This window comes from Perna viridis, chromosome 1, assembly GCF_037379345.1.
Source record: "Perna viridis isolate PV_CMFRI_1.1 ecotype Kerala chromosome 1, ASM3737934v1, whole genome shotgun sequence".
Classification (NCBI taxonomy): Eukaryota; Metazoa; Mollusca; class Bivalvia; order Mytilida; family Mytilidae; genus Perna; species Perna viridis.
Genome location: NC_142445.1, coordinates 65,447,130 through 65,469,791, shown reverse-complemented (window position 1 = coordinate 65,469,791; position 22,662 = coordinate 65,447,130). Strand labels below are relative to the sequence as shown.

Genomic DNA, 22,662 nt, shown 5'->3' with positions numbered 1-22,662 from the left:
ACATTTATTATGCCTTTCTTTTCATTCAGAGCCAGATTTATTTACACCATGTGTTAAGGCAGTTGTTAAGAAGAAAGTAAGTATCATATCTAATCATCTATATTTGTTGCTTTAAAGTGTTTTTTTTTTGTTTCAGTCAAGTTCAGTTGTTATAAAATAAATAGGAAGAGATGACATATTGAAGTTTTTTTTTGTGTATGAAGGATGAAGCACTTAAACAATATTTAGCAGATTGTAGTACACTTACTACCAAAAAGGCAGATTAATTTTTGTGATCACATTTGCTAATTTGTGTAATGTTTCAGTCTTGGAGTGAATGCATTAGACATTGCCCGATGTTGTACAGAGTTGCCATATTTTGCCCATGTATTAGAGCTATTGTTACATGAGGTATTAGAGGCTGAGGCTACATCTAAAGATCCTATTCCTGGTAAGTGTTAGTTTGATGTTTCTTTAATCAACTGTATTGTGAGCATTAATTAGGTGTAAAATCTTGACAAATATAGTGGCTATCCATGTTAAACCAGGAGTTATTTCTTTGTACAGAACGAAAGAGTCATTTTTGTCAGTGAAGCATTCCTTAGGAAAACCAAATATTTGGCTCTGCCAATTACCTCCCCATATTATTTTTTTACAATAAGGTATAGTTGTTTCAACTGTTTTAACAATGATATTTTTAAATATATGTATTGTTTATAAAATGAAGTAATGTTTATAATTGGAAAACCAAAATTGAACCGCATTTACAAATAAACAAACCAACGGAATCGTGTCATGATATAACATCATTGATGTAGATATAGGTCTTTTAATCATGGTAGAAATGCTGAAATAGGTCACTAAGGTTAGTCTAACAAAATATGGACAAATCATGGTCCACTGAAACACTATTCATTCTTTGTGAATGACATTTCAGTGTAGATTTGCTAGCATGATCATGTCCTTCAATGCTTTGCCGAAATCACTGTGGAACAACCATTTTACATGCATCATACAGCCAACTGATATTTTTGGTACTTTGAACACATTCATCAGAAATGGGATATATCAGGTTCTCAATTCAATTCCTCTTTATAGTAAATTGTTTTATAATTTAAAAATTCATGATTAAACCCATCTTCAACGAAGATAACAACACATTACTTTGGAGTGTCGATAGAATAACCGAACATATTTCATATGTAGTACTCTAAGTCCATTATAAAATAGAGGCGTTTCTTAAGAAGTAGTATTGACTATGTTGGTGTCATAATTAGTGAACGCTTACAATCAATGAATGCAATGAAAAGTGACTTGTTCATTACATTGATTGTGCAGGGTTTTACACTATTTAGAGACCTCCTATGTCTCGAAAGTAAACGTGTCATGCCATTTCAGTATGCGTATTGTTATCTTTTCCAGATCCACTACTCCCTAGAGTTGTAGCATTTATCCAGGAGTTCCCTGAATATCTACAGACTGTTGTACACTGTGCCAGGAAAACAGAGATAGCCTTGTGGCCTTATCTATTCTCCACTGTCGGTAATCCCAAAGATCTATTTGAGGTCAGTTTTCATTTTTATGCCCCCGCAACAAAATGTGGGGGCATATTAATTTACCCCTGTCCATCCGTTTGTCCGTTGGTCCATCTGTCGTGCTGTCTGTCCGTCCAAAGGATTTTGATTTTCGTGAAATAATACGGAAATTGGTGATAGTTACACTTAGTCATTTTACTCAGAAATATATGGATCATGGCTTGTCCAGCTATCTCCACATACAGTTTTTGAACTACATCAAAAATATTTTACAAGATATTTCTACACATGATGAAGGTGTGCAGGGCCAAGGGAATTTGATTTTCGTGAAATATTACGGAAATTGGGGATAGTTACACTAAGTCATTTTACTCAGAAATAGGGCTATATAGCTTGTATGGCGAACTCCTTGTACAGTTTTTGAACTACATCTAAACTATTTTACAGCATATTTATACAAATGCTGAAGGTGTGTAGGGTCAAAGGATTTTGATTTTCGTGAAATTTTACGGAAATTGGGGATAGTTTCACTTGTCATTTTACTCAGAAACAGGGCTTTGTCCAGTATCTCCTCATACAGTTTTTGAACTACATCTAAAATATTTTACAAGATATTTCTACACATGATGAAGGTGTGCAGGGCCAAAGGATTTTGATGTTTGTGAAATGTTAGGGAAATTGGTGATAGTTACACTTTGTCATTTTACTCAGAAATATATGGATCATGGCTTGTCCGGCTATCTCCTCATACATTTTTTGAACTATGTCTAAAATATTGTACAGGATATTTCACACATGATGAAGGAGTGCAGGGTCAAAGAATTTTGATTTTCATGAAATATTACAGAAATTTGTGAAAGCTAAACTTACTTAATTTCCTCAAAAATTAGGGCTATATGGTTTGTATGGCTATCTCTTTCTGTAGTTTTTGAACTACATCTAAAATATTTTTTGCAGGATGTTTCTACACATAATGATGGTGTGCAAGGTCATGGGATCTTGAAATATTATGGAACTGGGTGATAGTTAGACTTTGTTATTTTTGTCAGAAATATATCCCAAGCAACGAAGTGAGGGGTTTGTTATGGGGGTATTAACATTTTTTATGTGTCCATTAATACGTCCATCGGTCCTCTTTTTCTCATTGCAACTAGTCTGACAATACCAAACAGAATTTCATGATACTATATAGCCAGGATACAATATGTAAATATGCATACATTTAGGAATTCTGATCCCCAAATTGATCCCCAGACCATGAATAACACAAGTCTTGGAAGGATTTCTGAATCGGCAAACCATGTTTTCATACAAAAATAAACATGTTCCTAATTTGGCAAATCTAGCGAGCGGGGCATCATTACTGTATTACAGACACATTTGAATTCCAAAAATAAAAAACACTACTAACAAATGAGGCGGGGGCTCCTGTGATAAACTAGTTCTCTTATTAACATATCTTGTCTTTGTCATAACATCTTTCTGCTTTGGATTACTCTTTGCAATTATTACAGAGTGAAAGTATTAATTTGTAAATTTTGTGTAGTTTGTTGAGTACAGGAATATAATCCAACTCTCCATTGTTGAATGTAAGCATAATATGTTTCTTGAAGTCATTGACTGCTGTTTCCAACTTTTCTTTTTATTTTAAAAATAACAATTTTCTCCTGTAACTTTCCTTGCAGATGTGCTTGGTAGAAAATCAATTAGAAACAGCTGCTTCCTATCTTATAATATTACAGAACTTAGAAAGACCTATGGTCAGTAAACAGGTAGGTAGCCTTTTGCTTTCTCTGAAATGTTAGCAACCATCTTGGTGGTTTAGTAGTGGTACTGTGCTTTCCACAAAAAAAAAAGTAATGACGTCACAATACTATCATCAATTATGCACTTTGTATTAATTTTACAATTTTACATTTTCATACAACATCTTGTGAAATCGACCTCAGGAGTATTAACAAATACCAATCAATCAATTAATTTTATCTTATAAAAACAGAACTTAAAAACTATTAGTAGGTTGAAAGGCATTCTCTTTTGTTGATTCCTTGGTAAAGATTATTTCTGATGGGCTTCAATTTATAAAAATGAGTATCCGAAACTCACTCATTTTATAAATTTTTTAAAACGATTTTAAAGGAATGAACAAGTATATAATAACATGTCTATTTCAATTTTTAGCATGCCACTTTGTTGTTAGATTCATCTTTAGAAAATGGTAAATGGGAGCTTGCCAGAGATATTGTTAGATTTCTTAAAGCAATTGGTAAGAATATTAATGATTATTTATTGTCAAGAGTCCCAGTTTTAACTATATATTAAGTTTTTTATTTAGAAAACACTAATTTTAAATTGAAAATGTTGATGAACTGTTGACTTATGTAACTAATAGTTTTTGAAAAGTTTTTGGTTTAACAATATTCTACATGAGATATCTCCACTTTACATAAGGTTTCTATATAGTGTGTTCTTTGTGCATTTAACCTTTGCTATTTCAGACCCTCAAGAAGTTGAATCATTCCAATTGTCTGGTTCTCTTAGTCGTGTAAACAGTGGCTCCTCCTATCCTTCTGGTTATTCTAGTCCGCCAATCACACCTCCTGATACAGATGGTTTTAGCTTTAGTAGTGTGAGCAATGTCAGCAACTTGAATCGAGTGAGGAGTTCAAGTGTCACTGGATCTGAAGTACAGAATGTACCTAAAGGCAAAGAGAAGCTGAAACATACCATGTCAGATAACCCATTGTTCAGAGGGTAAGAGTAAAAAATGTAAATGAACGTAATTATGAAAAGATGTGTTAAATGAATTAGGGGGAAGTTATGTATCTAAATATATGTAAAATTACAGTAAAATCTGTTATATCCAATACACTAAATATTTCAGAATTCTGTATACTGTAAGTCGTCTTGTTAGTTACCACATGTATTCAGCAGTAGTTTGTTATCGATTAGACATTCATGTCATGTGCATTGATTGTAAATTAACTTGTATATAAAGAATATATTTCTTATGTGTTATTTGATTTTTAGATTTGGTTACAGTTTTAATCAACATATTAAACTATTGATGAATAACTCTGCCAAATTAGAATCGTCTAAAAACCAGAAATAATTTGAGATTCTGACTTTTTATAAGGGAAAAGATTTAATGCAGTGTGCCTTTTTAAAGACCATTGTATTCAGAATTTTTACGACTTCTTTTGATTTATTTACAGCCTTCGCCCCCCACCTAAGTCTAAAGAAGAGCCAGCCCCTGGTCAGGAGCAGATGTACATAGATGCCTTATTGTGTAGGCATGCTAGGAGATTACTAGAAGAAAACAGACTCAGAGACCTTGGGTTCTTTGCTGCTAATATTGAAGGATTCCATTTTGTGGCCTGGTTGAAACAAGAGAGGTAGTTTCATTCTATTTCCTAAAATCCATTTGTATTTTGTGAATTAATGCTCAAAAAGAACATTTTTATACGTTCGTCTAAAATGGACATATTATGGTATACTGTTGTCCACCTGTCTGTCCATCGTGAACACTTCGGACATTAACTCAAAATTACTTCCACCAAATTTTATGAAACTTTGATGAATTGTTCATATCTATTGACATAAGCTCCCATTTTTATAAATTTCTGATTTATTGTTTCTGTGTTATGAATTTTTATACTTGAAAAAGGGGGATTTTCTAGTTTTCGTACAATAACTCAAAAACACTTTCACTAACTTGTTCATATCTTTTGAAATAAGCTTCCATCCGATTTGTATAAATGTCAAATTTTATGTTACCGTGTTATGAAGTTTTACTCTTTAAAAAAATGGCAGAAACAGCCAATAAAATTTTTTTGTTGAAAAATCATTGAAAACAGACCACTTGTTATGATAGTGCCAAATTTTTTGTGCATTTTTTATTTACTTTTATTTGGGGGGTGGGTGGTGGGTGGGAGGGTATTTGACAGGGCTTACAGTATTCCTAGTTGATCATATAACTTTATTAAAACATAAGGACAAGTTAATACGGCAACGGAGTATCATGCTCTTAAAGTGCAGCTCTTTATTCTCCATGCACAAAGTTGACTTGCAACTGATTTCTTTTCTGTTCAAATGCAAATGTAGAACATTAAATGTATGGAAAAGTGAACTGTTCAAGATATTGTCTATTATTATATTGATTGGAGTGATTTATCAAACATTCCTCTGTAATATATTTCAATGATTCACACATGGAAGAAATTCTGTATTTTCATTCTTGAACTTTTACTGACAAAATGTCACAACACTTTTTTTCTTGTGACATTTAGTTTATTAGACATTGCTGATTATTTGGAATATCAATCTGACAATCATAAAATTAAACATTTAATTGAAAATTACAATTAATTTGTGAAAAAATCTTTCTAATAGAACAATCAATGGATTATTGTGTATGAGCAGAAAGTATAATTACTTGTGAACAGAACAATTTCCCTGCACTTGTTTGATCTTGGTGTTCTCCAGCACTTGTAATCATATTTAGGGTTTACCCCTTTGATCAGTTGCCCTTATAATAATTATATAAGTGTAAATATATATTAATATAAAAATCTAAAATCTTTAAAGTTGTACTGCAAAATGAGAATCCAATTATTTTTCACAAATTAGTAATGCAAATTGATATGTTGTAATTCATAAATCTGTAGAAACAATATTGATATCAATTTATTTCAGATTAAAGATGGGAAAAGTAGAAGATTTTGTATCAGCATTACGAGATTTACATCATCAGTTCCAATGGCCATTACCTGTATTATCATATGCCCAGTTCCAACAAATGAAATTCAAAAACAGTAAGTTTTCTCTTTTTACATGCCATTTTAAGAGATTTTTTTGATAATTATTGTTATACATGTTTATCAAGCATAACCAACAATCTTAGACTACCAAGCTCTGATATTTGATGAAACTCAATCATACATGTTTAAGACAGCCCTCTCTGAACTTCCAGCAATCTTGAATGTCTGAAAAAAGTGAATGATTTTATCTGTTTGTCAAAATGCTTTTGATGTGAAAAATGTGTGAATCATTTCACTGGCCTGTCTACAGGAGTAAGTAAGAATCATTCAATTGGCCTGTCTACAGGAGTAAGTAAGAAACAGTCAATCGGCCTGTCTACTGGAGTAAGTAAGAATCATTCAATTGCATGTCTGTAGGGGTAAGTAAGAATCATTCAATATGACTGTCGTTAAGATGTAATTCAGTAACATTCAGTTGGCCTGTCTGTATATTGTAAGTAAGAAACATTCAATTAGCATGTCTGTAAGGATAAGTAAGAAATATTCAATTGGCCTGTCTGTAGGGGTAAATAAGAAACATTCAATTGGCCTGTGTATAAGGGTTAATAAGAAACATTCAATTGGCCTGTATGTAGGATGTAAGTAAGAAACATTTGATTTGCCTGTATGTAAGGGTAAGTAAGAAACATTAAATTTGTCAGTCTATACGGGTGAGAAACATTCAATTGGCCTGTCTGTAGCAGTAAGTAAGAAACATTCCATAGGCCTGTCTGTAGGGGTAAGTAAGAAACATTCCATAGGCCTGTCTGTAGGGGTAAGTAAGAAACATTCCATAGGCCTGTCTGTAGGGGTAAGTAAGAAACATTCCATAGGCCTGTCTGTAGTAGTAAGTAAGAAACATTCCATAGGCCTGTCTGTAGGGGTAAGTAAGAAACATTCCATAGGCCTGTCTGTAGGGGGTAAGTAAGAAACATTCCATAGGCCTGTCTGTAGGGATAAGTAAGAAATATTCCATAGGCCTGTCTGTAGGGGTAAGTAAGAAACATTCCATAGGCCTGTCTGTAGGGGTAAGTAAGAAACATTCCATAGGCCTGTCTGTAGGGGGTAAGTAAGAAACATTCCATAGGCCTGTCTGTAGGGGTAAGTAAGAAACATTCCATAGGCCTGTCTGTATGATTATCTTTACATGTGTAAAACATTTGGTCTAATTGTACTAGATGTTATAAATACCAAATATCCTAAATCAAAAAGATCTCAATAAATAGTTTTTAAAATTTGCCAATTTCAGTGCAAAAATTTCCAACTAGATCTGAGGAGTATGTGATGGTAATTGTAGTGTGTTTAATACTTTATGATGCATGTTTTAGTAAACGTTTAATTTAGTGAAATAGTGAATTTAAATTATATTCACACAGGTCAGTTAGCTTTTCTTGATAAATTCAGCGAATTAGAAATTTATTAGATACTAGACCTGGCCTGTGTTACATAAAAAAAATCTCTAGGTCAGAATTTCCTCAAATCTTCACTTTCAAATGATCTGATAGGTTGAAATTTTAGTTGAGGAAGAATTGAAGGAAATCTCAATTTGAGATGTTTTATGAAACCAGACCCTGTGCTAATTTTCATTTCAGTATCCATGTCAAGTTTAGGATCATTATCACTGTTAGATGATGATGTGTCGACAGCAGATGAAACAAAGACGACAGGATTAATCACATCATCGCCAGGCAGGCTGAAGTCACAGTGTAGTGACCCTAATATCTCTCAGTCTCTATCTGATGATATCTTCCTCAAACCACAAATGTCAAAAAGTAGGTCATTTAAGGCGAGCTGCTCGTGGTTTGTTCTGTAAATTTTGACTTTGAATAATTATACTTTTAAAATCTTCTTCTATTTGAAGTATGTCTCTAATTCCTGACTTAACATAAAACAGGAAATATGGATAGGGCTTAGAACCAAGGGAAAATGTGATGCTGTGGCAACCTTGTCAATTCAGCATTATGTTGTTGTCTTACATTGAAATATAAGAATTAAAAAAAATGATTTAATGGCAGAAAACAAAATATTGTGATACAATTTAAACTTAAAAAAAATGTTAGGTCTGTGTTTTAATACAGTAGATTATTTATAGATAAAAGTCAGTGCTTTTTGAATGCTCACTAGAATGGTTGTAGTTCAAATTTGACAATATTTTAGATAATTGTATACTGTCCATTTAGAACTTGTTAAATATCAGGACCTAATCATTGGTACATTGTCAAGGAGAAGTTTTTCTGTTAAAAAAATACAACTTTGACATTTTTGTCTACATTGTATCTTATCAATAATGAGAACTTCTCCCTGTCAAAGACAAATGGGAGAAGTGAGCACATACAAGTTTTTTGCTCATTTGTTTCTCTATTATGCACATCTTAGAATAAAGGAATTGGTGCAAAGTAAGAAAATTAGAATACTAAATTGCTATCAATGATTAAAAATGCATTGTTTAGTCTTTAATTTTTAAAGAGCTCTAAATCATTGTTGTAGGTACCAAAAATGAACAGTTGTTCAATGGAAAGAATTGATTCTCTTGTTGCCATTTGATTTTTGATTATAATGAGTTACAGCTTTACATATTTTGAAATTGTGTGGAGGTAAAATTTTCTATTTTAGCTGAAGACAGTAGTCTAGCAACTATGGAGATATCTGACAATGGTTCCTTGCTGGGAGAATTTGACTACATGACTGAAAATAGTTCACAGTCGGAATCTCTGTCACCTGAACTAGAATTATTATCTCAAGAAATAGCCAACAAAGGTCCACATCAGTCTGAACTAGAGTTAAGGTAATGAATCATCCTGCAGTAGGGTACATACCAGCAATTTGTTTGGCTAGGGACCACAGACTTTACTATGTTCTTGAAAAACAATCCTAGTTTCTGGGATCTGACATGATCTGTGGCAACATCCCTTTAGCACTTGCGTATGGACTTTTCATATCACAACTCATACATTATACCAGAGTTTGCCGTAACTACACAGACTTTTTGTATCACTAGACTTCTTACAATTAGACTTCTAGAACAGGGTTATGTTGCCACAAGATTAAAGTCATCACTACAGAAGTTGTATGGACATAATTGATCATTACGATGTATCCATCAGCACCATCAACTGATTTGTTCAACGTGTCATAGTTTTCTTTTCTTCTTTTGTCTACCCTGGACTTGACTTTTATGGGCAACTCGGCAGGTGTTCCTAAAAAGGGGGAGACGCTTCCCATACCAGTGCAATTGGTCCATACTCCCATTTTTTAGTGGAGTCTGAGTCGCTCATTTTGTTTTGTTACTTTGTATGTATTATCTTTTGTTCTTTGTTGTGTATGTCTGTCTTCCATGTCGGGTCTTTGTCCCTGGATTACATTCTTTTGATTTCTGCTAGAATCTTGGTTCCCTTGATTACTCTTTCAACAAATGGAATCAAATTGGCTCCTTGAGATTTAAAGATGCTATGTGAAATCATAGAGATTAGCCCTAAAGATTTTTTTTTTATTATTTTGATTTCTAAGGAAAAATTTTAAATGGTCCTTGCTCATTATTTCTTCCCAACCACTGGTGATAATCTGGATACTGACATATACTACAAGTAAGTTCATTATTATACAGTGGTTTTATCAAATAACATCATGAACATTTTTGAAACTTCATTGATGAAAAATTGGTATGGACATTTTTACATTCCCACTCAATGAATTATCACCATGTCTGTCTTCATTCCTTCCTTCCATTCAAATTTCTAATTGCTCCCAATTGATGTTTTTTTTCAAATTTGGTATGTGGCTTTTTTAGATGGGGAATACATTATAACAATTTTTGATGCTGTCTGATATTAACTTCCTGTACGAGTGGAGGGGGGTACATATAATGTGTGCATGTTTTTAATTTTCTCAATAATAAGCATTTTGTATTACACAGTAGCATTGTTTGAGTAGTTATATTCTTGTCTGTGTACATAGAAAAAATCCCATGTTATGATTAAAATAAAATTAATGCTCTTTGTACAGGTACTTACTACAGATAATGTTGGAAGCAGGTTGTTTAGAGTGGGGATTGTTGATATCAATAGTGATAAGAGATGCCTTAGCTGTTGTAAGGACAGTAAATACAGCCAGTATGACAGATACACCATTAGAGATTGTTGGGAGAATGAGAGAAGGCTTGTCTTACTTGGAACTTTGGTCGGATACAGAATGGTGAGTCTGCAATGATAGCATTTAGAAATCACTGGTCAACTGTACTGGCTTTTGCAAAGAATCCTACTATTCACTCATGAAAATTTGTAAACAAGCATCAGCATTTAGTAACGTCAGTGCTCATTCTACTAGGTCACTGGGAAAAATTTTTGTGGTATTTTACCAGTCATGCATATTTGCCCACCTGTATTTTGTGAAAGACTCCTGGATTTGAACCCCCTCTTCCTCAAGAATGTGTCTGCCACACAGGAGGCTAAAAAGTCCAGCATTAAAAAATATACCATGCATTATATACGGCAATATAAAAATGGAAAATCTCCTAGGAAAAGGCCTTTTGAAAATGAACAAGTGTGACTGCATTTCCTTAAATGCACAATAATTCATGAATACTTTTTTGAGTAAAGTTATTGTTGTGGTTTCCACCTGCTTGTAACTCATTTATTGATCACACAAAATCTCCCATATAAAATAGTTGAAATGTGGGAAATCTCCCACAATCATGTACCCACTGTCTGAGGTAAACAGGTATACCAGAGAAATCTGATCATACATTATGTCAGAGTTTGCCGTAACTACCCAAACTTTTTGTATCACACTAGACTTCTTACAATTAGGTTTCTTGAACATGGTAAGGTTGCTACAGGATTGAAATCATCACTACACAAATTTTGTTCAACGTGTCATAGTTTTCCTTTCCTCTTTCGACTACCCCGGACTTGACTTTTTATGAACAACTCGGCTGATGTTTCTAGAAAAGCAGAGGCCGCTCACCCTACCGATGCACCTGGTCCATGTTCCCAGTGTTTAGTGGAGTCCAAGTTGCTCATTTATTTTTATTATTTTGTATGTATTAATTTGGTAATTTTATTTTTCTTTGTTGTGTATGTCTGTTTTGCATGTCTGGTCTTGTTCCCTTAATTGCATTCTTTTAATTTCGGCTAGAATCTTGGTTCCCTTGATTACTCTTAAAGTTATAAATCAAACCAAAATGGTGTGTGTTCGAGTACTAAAATAATTTGTCAAAAACTTTAAAATCTAGTGTCTATCAGAGGAAGAAGTTAACTTTCCCTGTTTTTCTCAAGTAGCTGGAGACCTCTTATTGTGGTACATACATAATTGTTTTATTCAATTTGATGAGGAAGTCAAAAGTTGCAGATGCAGATTTTTTTTTATTTTAGATAAAGTCATTTTTGTATGACATGCATCAACATATCTTTAAATATGTCATGGTCATATCAAGTAGTCTGTGTAGGAGTAATCCATGTAGGATTTCATTTTCCTTAAAAAATGTCAGAATTTTTTTTTCTCTCCTTGTAGTTGATAAAAGAACAAATATGAAAAAATAACTTCCTGTTTATATATTTATATTAAATTAAACATTTAACATTAACATGAAGTTTGTTAAAAAAAATAAAAAAATAAATTAAATAATTGACTTCCTGTTTATATGTTGTATTGGATTTTTACAGTGTGGGATACAAACCATTTTTCCATGCCATCAGAGGACAAATTCAAGTACTTTCAAAGCTGGTAGAACAAACTCCACCGACATTACAGTTAAACCCAACTCCTATTGACACCTCTCCTATTAGTGATGAACAATTATCACCTATTCCACAGGAAATACGAACTTCAGACAAAGAATCCCCAGAAAGGGATTTAGAAAAGCTGAAAGAGGCCAAACCAAGCGAATGTGCCGTATCATAGCTTTTGTTTATATTTTTTTATTATTTATGGTTTATGGACCAAGTACTTCCATGACAAATTAAGTCAGAATGTGATAAATTCATTGAAACAATTTTTAGGTAAAAGCTGAGGTCAGAAATGGGGCACATTGTTTTCAGATACTGTTATAAATGTATGAATGAGAAAATTCAGTCAAAATTTGATGTTACTTCAGTGTTGTCCTCCAGGACAATATAGTGCTATGCTGTTTGATATCAACTGTGCTTGAAAGCTAAAAAAGTCTTGTGCTATAATGTTTCTATTAGTCAACAAACTCCAATTTTGAAAGAATTGAGTAATCAATCAGTGTTATAATTCAAGATAAAAAGTTACTGAAGATATAAGGAAGTTGAAACTTGAATAGCATTCAATGATTTTTAGATATCCAAATGTATGAATTGAGGATGAACATGATGTGTGATTTTAGCTGTGTTAAAGTGATATGGAAGATGTAAGGACCATTACTTATTGTCTGTGATATTTCTAATGTGTGTATTTTCTTTAAGATTTATATATTTGTCTTCAGAATGAAGACTTTTTAATGGTACTATGTAGGTTAGCTAAGCTGATTTGGGCAACTATTTTTATGGTCAACCCTTAATTTTTATGTTGTGTGATTTTATATTTTTTCTGTTTAAAAAATAGTAAGAATATTGGAATATAAAATGTGCACAATCAGTGGAAAAAGCCTATCGCTGTAATATTTATTTTGACAGTACATATTAAAACAAAATTGTAATATGTTATTTTTATTTATTAAGTGTGTTTTTATTGATATGAACAAATATCAAAGATGGAAAATATGTTATCTTTGAGTACTTAGTGACATGTATTATGATTTCCAAGAATGGATTTGTTATCATTTATTTATTAATTCATAGAATGGTTGCTCAAATTGACTCACAGCCTTTCATTGTTTTTGACATTGCATTTGTAAGTGCTTTTAAACAATAGTCATTGATTGTAACTCATAAAGTGTCCATGACTGATATCTGACTTCTGGCTGTCAATGGTATTATTAAGTTTGACATTCAATACCTCAAAGTTTAGTTGTATTTTTTATGATTTTATGATTTTTTACTTTAAACTTTCACTTTCGTATTGGCTTTTAAAACTAATTATTAAATATTGAGAAGTTGTTTAAATGATTTTCATTGAAATGGGTAAATTTCAGTTTTCAATTTTGGAAGCTTTGGAGACCTTGTTAAAATGTTTATTTTACCAAATAGTTGAGATAAAAATTAGATCAAGACATGGTTGAAGGGATTTTCTACCACATCTGTAAATTGAAAAAGAAATTTACAGCCAATTTCACATACGTGGTTACTAGTAGTTGACATAAATTCAGTGTGTTTCTTATCCTCTATGAATATGTTTTAGACTATTTAATATGAAATATCAAAACAATGCATCATTAAACCAACAACAAACAAAGTTTGTATGAAGCAGATGGATAGTGAAAAGTGAGTAGATATATACCACTTGTAAAGTATTAATGCAGAGGGACTTGAAGCAAGTCTAGTCAAGTCAGCCTGTCTGACAAATAATCCTTTATAACTTACTGGATTCTTATGAAACTTGATGAAGTGTTAGATCAAAACATCAAAATTTACAATTTACCAGGATTTTGACAATCTTTTATGAAAATTTGGTTGTGGACTTCATTTTGCATTGTCTGCATTTTTTTATCAAGTGTTAGATCATTATTTGGAAGTGTGCATCTTGTCAGGAACTAATGAAAAGTTGTTAAAGATATGACTATTTACTTTGGCATCACACATGTTGTGGATATTAGTATGTTTGAAGAAGAATAACTATAATGCAGTATTTATCTTTAACTAGGATTTATTTCCTTGTCACATCATTTTCCATTTGATCTGGTAGACATAAAATTATGTTCACATTTCAAAGAAAACGTTTATTTATAATATTTCACATGAAAGGATTATGTTATTGCCTTTTATAAAAGATATGTATGTTGGAAGTATCAAAACTGGATAGTTGTTTTTTGTAAAGAGTGTTGTCAGATTTAAGTTTCATGGGTTCTAATTTTTGTTTATAAGTTTTGCAAATAAACACCGCTACACGTCAGTATTGCAATTAAACAAAGCAGTGTCCTAGTTCATCTTAATTTAGAAGGGAAGTGTGCAGTGCCCCAATTAATCTTAATTTAGAAGGGAAGGGTGCAGTGCCCCAATTAATCTTAGTTTAGAAGGGAAGGGTGCAGTGCCCCAATTAATCTTAATTTAGAAGGGAAGGGTGCAGTGCCCCAATTAATCTTAATTTAGAAGGGAAGGTGCCCCAATTAATCTTAATTTAGAAGGGAAGGGTGCAGTGCCCCAATTAATCTTAATTTAGAAGGGAAGGGTGCAGTGCTCCAATTAATCTTAATTTGGAAGGGAAGGGTGCAGTGTCCCAATTAATTTAAAATTTGGAAGGGAAGTGTGCAGTGCCCCAATTAATCTTAATTTAGAAGGGAAGGGTGCAGTGCCCCAATTAATCTTAATTTAGAAGGGAAGTGTGCAGTGCCCCAATTAATCTTAATTTAGAAGGGAAGGGTGCAGTGCCCCAATTAATTTAAAATTTGGAAGGGAAGGGTGCAGTGCCCCAATTAATCTTAATTTAAAAGGGAAGGGTGCAGTGCCCCAATTAATCTTAATTTAGAAGGGAAGTGTGCAGTGCCCCAATTAATCTTAATTTAGAAGGGAAGGGTGCAGTGCCCCAATTAATCTTAGTTTAGAAGGGAAGGGTGCAGTGCCCCAATTAATCTTAATTTGGAAGGGAAGGGTGCAGTGCCCCAATTAATCTTAATTTAGAAGGGAAGGTGCCCCAATTAATCTTAATTTAGAAGGGAAGGGTGCAGTGCCCCAATTAATCTTAATTTAGAAGGGAAGGGTGCAGTGCTCCAATTAATCTTAATTTGGAAGGGAAGGGTGCAGTGTCCCAATTAATTTAAAATTTGGAAGGGAAGTGTGCAGTGCCCCAATTAATCTTAATTTAGAAGGGAAGGGTGCAGTGCCCCAATTAATCTTAATTTAGAAGGGAAGTGTGCAGTGCCCCAATTAATCTTAATTTAGAAGGGAAGGGTGCAGTGCCCCAATTAATTTAAAATTTGGAAGGGAAGGGTGCAGTGCCCCAATTAATCTTAATTTAAAAGGGAAGGGTGCAGTGCCCCAATTAATCTTAATTTAGAAGGGAAGTGTGCAGTGCCCCAATTAATCTTAATTTAGAAGGGAAGGGTGCAGTGTCCCAATAAAGTTGAAATTTGGAAGGGAAGGGTGCAGTGTCCTAGTTAATATAAATTAAGAAGGGAAGGGTACAGTGTCCTAGTTAGTGTTGATTTAGAAGGGAAGGGTGCAGTGCCTGGGTTAATCTAAAATTAGAAGGACAGGTCCAGTTGATATAAATTAAGAAGGGAAGGGTACAGTGTCCCAGTTACCCTGACTTAAGAAGGGAAGGGTGCAGTGACCCAGGTAACATAAATTTAGAAGGGAGGGGTGTAGTGCCATTGTTAGTCTAAATTTAGAAGGGAAGGGTTCAGTGTCCAAGTTAACCTTAATTAAGATGGGAAGGGTGCAGTGCCCCCTTTATTTTGATACCGGTATATATATATCTGCCATTTAGAAGACTATGAAGAATTATTTCTCTCATAACTTTCCTTGATTTAAAAAAATCTGTTTTAGCTAGTTTACTATGATTAGCTTCCTTAAACCGAAAAAAAGTTATATTCCAATTGAATATAATTATTTTTACCTAAAATGTTTAATAATCATACCCTTTGAAATTATTCCTAGAATGATACTCTCTGTTCTTACTTCCTGGTTGGACCACAGAATTGTCTGCCCCTTCATGATGGATATTTTTGGTAAAGTTTATTTCCAGTCTTAAGGACATTATAGGGTGTAACCTATCTAACCCCATTTATGATTTAAACAGAAACTGGTTTAAAGTTCCTTCATATCAGGTTCAATGTATTTTAAACCAAACACCTGAAGAGATTGTTCATTCAGAATGGGGTGTAGTTTACAAGTGATCTAAATGATGAAAATAACTTATCCAGTATTTACATTTGGTATAATATGTAATCAGAACATAAAAGAGCTTTCATCTGCCCTTAAATGTTAGAATAGTGAGGTTATTTGTATATAGAGAATGTGATACTTAGTTTTAAGGCTAAAGACATTTTTTTTTAGTAATGGAACATTTATTGAACATTGATAGAATAACAGTTCAATTTGAAATTTTTTCTTTCAACATGTAAAATTTTCATTTAAGTTTGCCATTATATTTAGAAATAACAGAGTTTCCAACAATTTTACTCATTTACTTGAATGAAAGAATTGCTGGAAACCAAAGACTGCTTTAAAAACTGTCTTTTTAAATTGTCACCCAAAAGCATGACCTACTCAGAAATCTGACAAGCAATTACATGGCGGCTACATGATTTTTGTGCAACTAAACATCAGGTTGCCTTATAGCAGCTAATTTAGGCATATTAGCAGTCTGTCTGAAAACACCAAAATAAATTCTGCCAAATTTTACTCTGGGCTTAAGTACTTAGTCAACCACTTGGCATTTTCCAAAATAAGATATTCCAAAATTACTTTTTTGCCTAAAAATTACCACATTTTATGCCCACCATATGATATTATGACAATAGTGTAGAGGAAATGAAAGGGTAGTTATTGATTGGTAAATCTATTGAAACTATTTCTTTTCTTTCTTAGCAAGCTTTAACTTTCTTTTATGGATTTTTAAAGGAAGAAAAAAAAAACAAATGCAACAAGCAATACCTACCTCCATGTAAAAATCTAAATACTGGATATGTATACTGTACTGGTTTTAATCTTTGTAAACAGTAAAGTTAACACAATTTTTTTTTAATTCTTTTTAATTCTATGGAGCTTTTTTATTACCAGTATTGATTTTTCAACAAAGTTCCACATTTCTTTTTAGAAACTATATTTTTGGTTTTGACCCTTTGGCAAAACTTGAAGATTAGTACCTTGAAGATTATTACCCTTGTCGTTAGGTGTGTACAGTGAACATGTTCATGGGATAGATTTGAATTCATTAGATATAATGTGTACAGTGAACATGTTCATGGAATAGATTTGAATTCATTAGATATAATGTGTACAATGAACATGTTCATGGGATAGATTTGGTCTTACCATAGTTAAATAATAATGAGTTACATACAGTCAGTGACAGTACATCATCAATTAAATATACTGTCATTGCATTTTGGATGCTCAAATAGCAAAATTGGAGTATAACTTAATTTTCATGGTTACTTTACTTTCACTCTTACTATTAAATGAGCCTATTTTGGAATATTTTATGCTTTTTCTGTCCACCGTTAAAATTTGAAAAGTTTGTATGTCATCAAAAGCACTTTTATTACAGTATTGCTGAGCTATGTTCTTTGTTTTACCATTATGAAAATGTACTTACATAAACCAAAACTATTCATATGTACATACATGCAGTTAGTTAATGGATCAAAGTAAGGTTGTTATTGACAGGGTAATACAAGTATCACTACATGTCTTACTTTATTGTTGTATATTATTTTTGTGTATTATTCATTTTTATTGCATCATTGAGATGTCAAACTTAGCCAAATATTTTAGTTTGTATTGTAAATGCAAAATAGACTGGGCTTTCATTTATTAAAATTTATCTTCATCACAGAAAATGCATTTCCACTCATTGATTCATTCATAAAAATGTTTGTGAATTGTAATGTGACCAACAAATAATAAATGTATGAAAAAGTCTTTACTTGTTATTCTATCCATGCCTGAAAAGTCAGGATTAGGGGTGTATATTGATCCTCATATCTGTTCATCTGTCTGTCCATTTGTGTGTTTGGCATTTGGCGTCCATCTTTGTTAAAATTCTCCTCTGAACTTGGTTTGAATGTTCCTTAGGGTATTTTGTCTAGGACTGAAATGGAGATTTCTGATCAGTTGACAAACATGGCTGCTGTTTCTTAAAATAGACCTTAGGGGTCTGTCACCAGTTTTTTTCCCTTTACTAGCTCACCTGGCCAAAGGCCATGTGAACTATTGCCATCACTAAGTGTTGGTCGTCATCGTTGTTAATAATTTTTCAAAAGACTTCTTCTCTGACATTACTTGACCAATTGGAAGCAAACTTTGTACCAATGTTCCTTGGGGTCTTCTGCATAGAACTGATTTAGGGATTTTTGATTCGTCAAAAAACATGGCCACCTTAACTAAAAATAGAACATAGGGGTCAGACAGTAGTTTTTCTCATATATGTCCAAAAACTGTTAGGTTAAGCTAATTCTGACATGGTTAAAAGTGTTCAGCATGATGAGATCTATCTGTGGTCAAATTTTCGTTTTAATCTGTTAAGCCATATTGGAGTATTGCCCTTTTTTGACATTTTGCTATTTTTAATGTTATTTCTTTAAAAAATCTTCTCCTCTAACACTACTTGACCAATTGGAACCAAACTTGGTATGAATGTTTCTTGGGTTATCCAGCATAGAACAGGTGTGGGGATTTTTGATCCGTCAAAAAAAATAGAACATAGGGGACAGACTGTAGTTTTTTGCATATATCTTCAAAACCGTTAGGTTTAGCCAAATTCTTTCAATTGCTGAAATGATCCTTAGTGTAAGGCCTACAAAGTCTCCAGGGATCAAATTTGTCAGACAATTCTTTGTAAGAGTTATTGCCCTTGAAAGATAAAAAAAAGTCTTCTTGAGTCAAAAATGTTGTACGACTTCTTAAATTTACTAACCTTGAAAGACAAAAATTTAATAAGGTTAGCAATTCAGGCTCCTGGGAGCCTCTTCTTTCAAAAACTGTAACAAATAAAAGAACACTACGATTTCTTGGGCTCTTCAGCCAGATGAGACCTATCTTCCCTGCAAATTACACGTAAATCTTATGACCCAGTTAAAAGTACTTCTCCCTTTTCTTACCATATTCTTTTGCATATTAACTTGAAAAGTATAGCAGTTGGCTTGAAGGTTATTTCTCCATTATAAAGAGGAAATGACCTTTCATTTGTCAGAATTTTAATTAAAATTGAATTGCATTTAATGCAGTTATGGCCCCTGAAATAGCAATTTTTAACATTTTTAGAGTTATTGCCCTTAAGAAGCAAAAAAAGGACATATTTAGCTAACCTGGACTGTAGGGATATGTGGACTATTTCCATCACTATCCGTCATCGTCATCATCATCCATTCATTTTTTCAAACATCTCCTCTGAAACCACAGAATAGATTGAAACAAAACTTAGCTTGAATGTTCCTTAAAACATTTTTAACAATCGTAACATGGAGATTTTTTATCTTGCGTAAAAAATGGTTGCTGTTACTAAAAATAAACCAAATGGCCAAATTCCACAATATTGCAAATAACTCAAAGAGAGTTGGGTTTAGCTAAAATCTGGCAGTTGGTAATATTGTTTAGCATAGGGGAATGGACCTGTGCTGAAATGTTTAGAAAGATCTGTTGACAGATGTTTGAGTTATAGGTCCTGAAATGGATTTTATCCAAACTTTACATTTCCAATATCGAAAATCTTCTCCTCTGAAACTACAGGATAGGTTGTAACCAAACATGGCATGAGTGTTTGTTAGGATATCCTTAATCTATGTGTGGAGATTTTTTATCTGTTGACAGACAAGGCCATAATTTCTCCTGTGGTAATAACTCAAAAACTAATGAGTTAAGCCAAATTTTCATGGGATAAAATTGATCAGCACGGTGAGACAGACCAATAGTTGAAATTTACATAAAGATCTATTGATCTATGTTAGAGGTATTGCCCTTGAAGAGTAAAAAAAAATATGATAGATTCATTTTATAATATAAAAACTGGGTGGATAACTAAGATGCCCTCTTTTGATTAAATGATTCTTGTGCAAAGTACTGCAGGGTCAAAAGTCCAGCTTTAGAAGGCTAAACAGACTATAATTGACTAGGTGAGTGAAATTGTTCAGCAGGATGTAACTCTGTGGTGAAATTGTCCATGTGTAAATACTGTTGACCAATGTTGGAGTTATTGCCCCTTTTGATGTTTATTTGCTATTTTTGTGTTGAAAGTATTAAAAGGGAGACCATACAAAAACAGTTGGTGGGTGGCACATGGCAAATTTTGTTTTCAAAAATTTTCCTCCATATTATATCACAAATGCATCCTTTCTAAAAGTTGAATGTTTAATTTTTGATTTACTGGCAATGATTAAAAAGAGAAATTGAAGAAAAATTTGGTTGCTTTGTTAGAGAACTTTAAAATAAATTTCTGAACCATCCATTGTTGATTAAAACAACCTTAATACTATTTGACATACATATGATATATCCATTACATTGGAACAAAAAATTCAGTGGGATAAAATTTACCCTGTGCCAACAATAACATAGGAACTGCCTAAATTTTACATGGACATCCTCTTAAAAAGATTCTTACTAAACTTTGTAAACATGTTTCTTAGAGTATTGTGCACATAACTGATATTGAGATTTTTGATCCTTTGAAAACGATTGTCATTACTTAAAATCGACAGTAGGGATAAAGCAGCAAATTTTTGCAATTTAAAAAAAGTTTGGTTTGTACAAATTCTGCCTCGGGTTTACGTATTCTGTATGATGTAATCTAACTAGGGAGATATTTTCGTGACAATAGGTTGACTCCTGTGGGAGTTATTGTCTTCTTTTGACATTTTTTGTTGAATGTTTCGTTTTTAAACTTCAACTCCCCAGTCCAAACAATTGTAGAGTTATGGATGTATAAATCCTTGTATTGATTTGATTATAAGTATTTGATGGTGATACTTGTGTTTATTTATTAGATTCATCATTTGTCAAGTTATTGCTCAGCAGTAAATAGTAATATATTAGATTTTAATTTTAAAAAAATGAGTTGAAGCAAGGCACCCCCAAATCTGGGATCACCCTTTTCGTGTTATATACCTGTGGGACTGCATAGTTGATAGTGGGAGCAAGGCCGTTCTCTTAAACACAAATAAAATCTTAAAAATGTACTTCAGATATTTACATTATATCATGGCAAACTATGTGCTCTTAAAACTAACATATAGTGCTCCTCAATATTACAAAGATCACAAGTAAAAATGATGTGAAAAACAAACACTTATCATATGATGTATACTGAATTCTGTATCAACATGAGACTCCTATACCATCCCAAGGGCCACCGGCCTGTGGGGAATATCGGTCGAGGGTTGATAGAGCATTTGATGCAGATTTTGATGTCATGTTCAGTGTATCATATTTCAACTATACTTCAAGTGTGTTCTGTCAGGGGCGTAGCTGCCTATACGCAAATACGCAGTTGCGTACTTTCGGAAAAGTAGCAAAAATAAAAACACACATTTTACAGATGAAATAAAAGTTTTATGCAATGACAAATCCTTTTTAATACATAATGTTGTTTTTTTTTTCAAGTCTCTATTTGTGTACTGACCGTATTTTCCCCAATTGAAAAGTAAATTTGATTTTCCATATCCCAAAATTTATCACATATGCATACCATGAACGTAGTATAGGCTCTGAAAAACTGGCTCCAAAATCGTTAAAATTCAGGAGTTTCCCTCAGGACTTTGCCTTGCCGGACTCACTGGTGGCCTTGAGCGACCCCCCACCCCCCGCCGTAATTTTGAGTACAACTAAAACAGGCCTAGCTACGCCCCTGTCTGTGTAGGGGTGCAGTATAGGGTAAAGGGGTGAGAAATAAGGGTGAGATGCAAGGTGAACGATATTGGGTTTAAACAATCACTCATAATGTATATACAAAAAAGTATATTTGAATCTAATATATGATATCAAAGACATATGATTAAATTAATTTAATTACAAGTCTATGATATGTTTAAAAATATTGTTGAATTCGATAATAAATCCATTAGTTATCATTTGGGAATGTTTAATTCTTAGTTAGTTGTAGACATAACCGGGAACATTTGACAAGAAAAATAAATGATTATTTTATTGCTCATATCCTTTGTTCTTGAGTGATAACCTTCAAAAACAAGATTTCAAATGTTTTCATATGACTTATTGTGTTCGGTGGCGGGAAAATGTGGCTTATCTCCCCTTCGTTGTGTTTACTTCCTAGTTAAAGTCGCCCACTTTACAAAACTTCCTGCTCGCAATCTCTTGTCTGGAAGATAATATCTGCTGTTATATGAATGGTAAGTTGTCTTAGAAATTACTAGGAAAAGTATCTAACATTAAAATGCAGAACATCTAATCCCGAATTTTGAGAATGCGAAATTATGCGGCCAGTCGTCGGAGTCCTGAAACAGAAACTACAATACATGTACTTGTAGTCAGGCGCTTAGCTGAGGCCAAATTGAAGTGTAGGCAAAATTACGGCAGGGGGTCTTGGGGCCGCTTAAGATCCCCAGCAGGTCCAGGGGG

At 33.1% G+C, this 22,662-nt stretch overlaps 2 protein-coding genes across 5 annotated transcripts in view; both read left to right on the top strand.

Annotated features, from left to right (window-relative positions):
* The window catches only part of LOC148629885 (guanine nucleotide exchange factor subunit RIC1-like), a 47,304-nt gene extending 29,294 nt beyond the window's left edge, over positions 1–18,010 (top strand). Inside the window, exons 21-32 of the mRNA XM_088559026.1 lie at positions 30–76; positions 306–430; positions 1,402–1,544; positions 3,200–3,286; positions 3,696–3,780; positions 4,013–4,268; positions 4,730–4,909; positions 6,210–6,328; positions 7,906–8,085; positions 8,927–9,098; positions 10,316–10,504; positions 11,974–18,010. Of these exons, the coding sequence (XP_088415152.1) occupies positions 30–76; positions 306–430; positions 1,402–1,544; positions 3,200–3,286; positions 3,696–3,780; positions 4,013–4,268; positions 4,730–4,909; positions 6,210–6,328; positions 7,906–8,085; positions 8,927–9,098; positions 10,316–10,504; positions 11,974–12,211 (1,821 nt within the window). The 3' untranslated portion in view covers positions 12,212–18,010. The remainder of the gene's footprint in view (positions 1–29; positions 77–305; positions 431–1,401; positions 1,545–3,199; positions 3,287–3,695; positions 3,781–4,012; positions 4,269–4,729; positions 4,910–6,209; positions 6,329–7,905; positions 8,086–8,926; positions 9,099–10,315; positions 10,505–11,973) is intronic.
* Positions 18,011–22,321: 4,311 nt separating this feature from the next.
* LOC148629884 (proto-oncogene tyrosine-protein kinase Yrk-like) overlaps positions 22,322–22,662 on the top strand; it is a 40,277-nt gene continuing 39,936 nt past the window's right edge. For 2 of the 4 annotated variants that reach the window (XM_088559126.1, XM_088559093.1), the window contains exon 1: positions 22,322–22,433. The gene's annotated coding sequence lies outside the window, so the exon portion shown is untranslated. The remainder of the gene's footprint in view (positions 22,434–22,662) is intronic. The other 2 variants (XM_088559110.1, XM_088559076.1) reach the window with 1 other exon arrangement.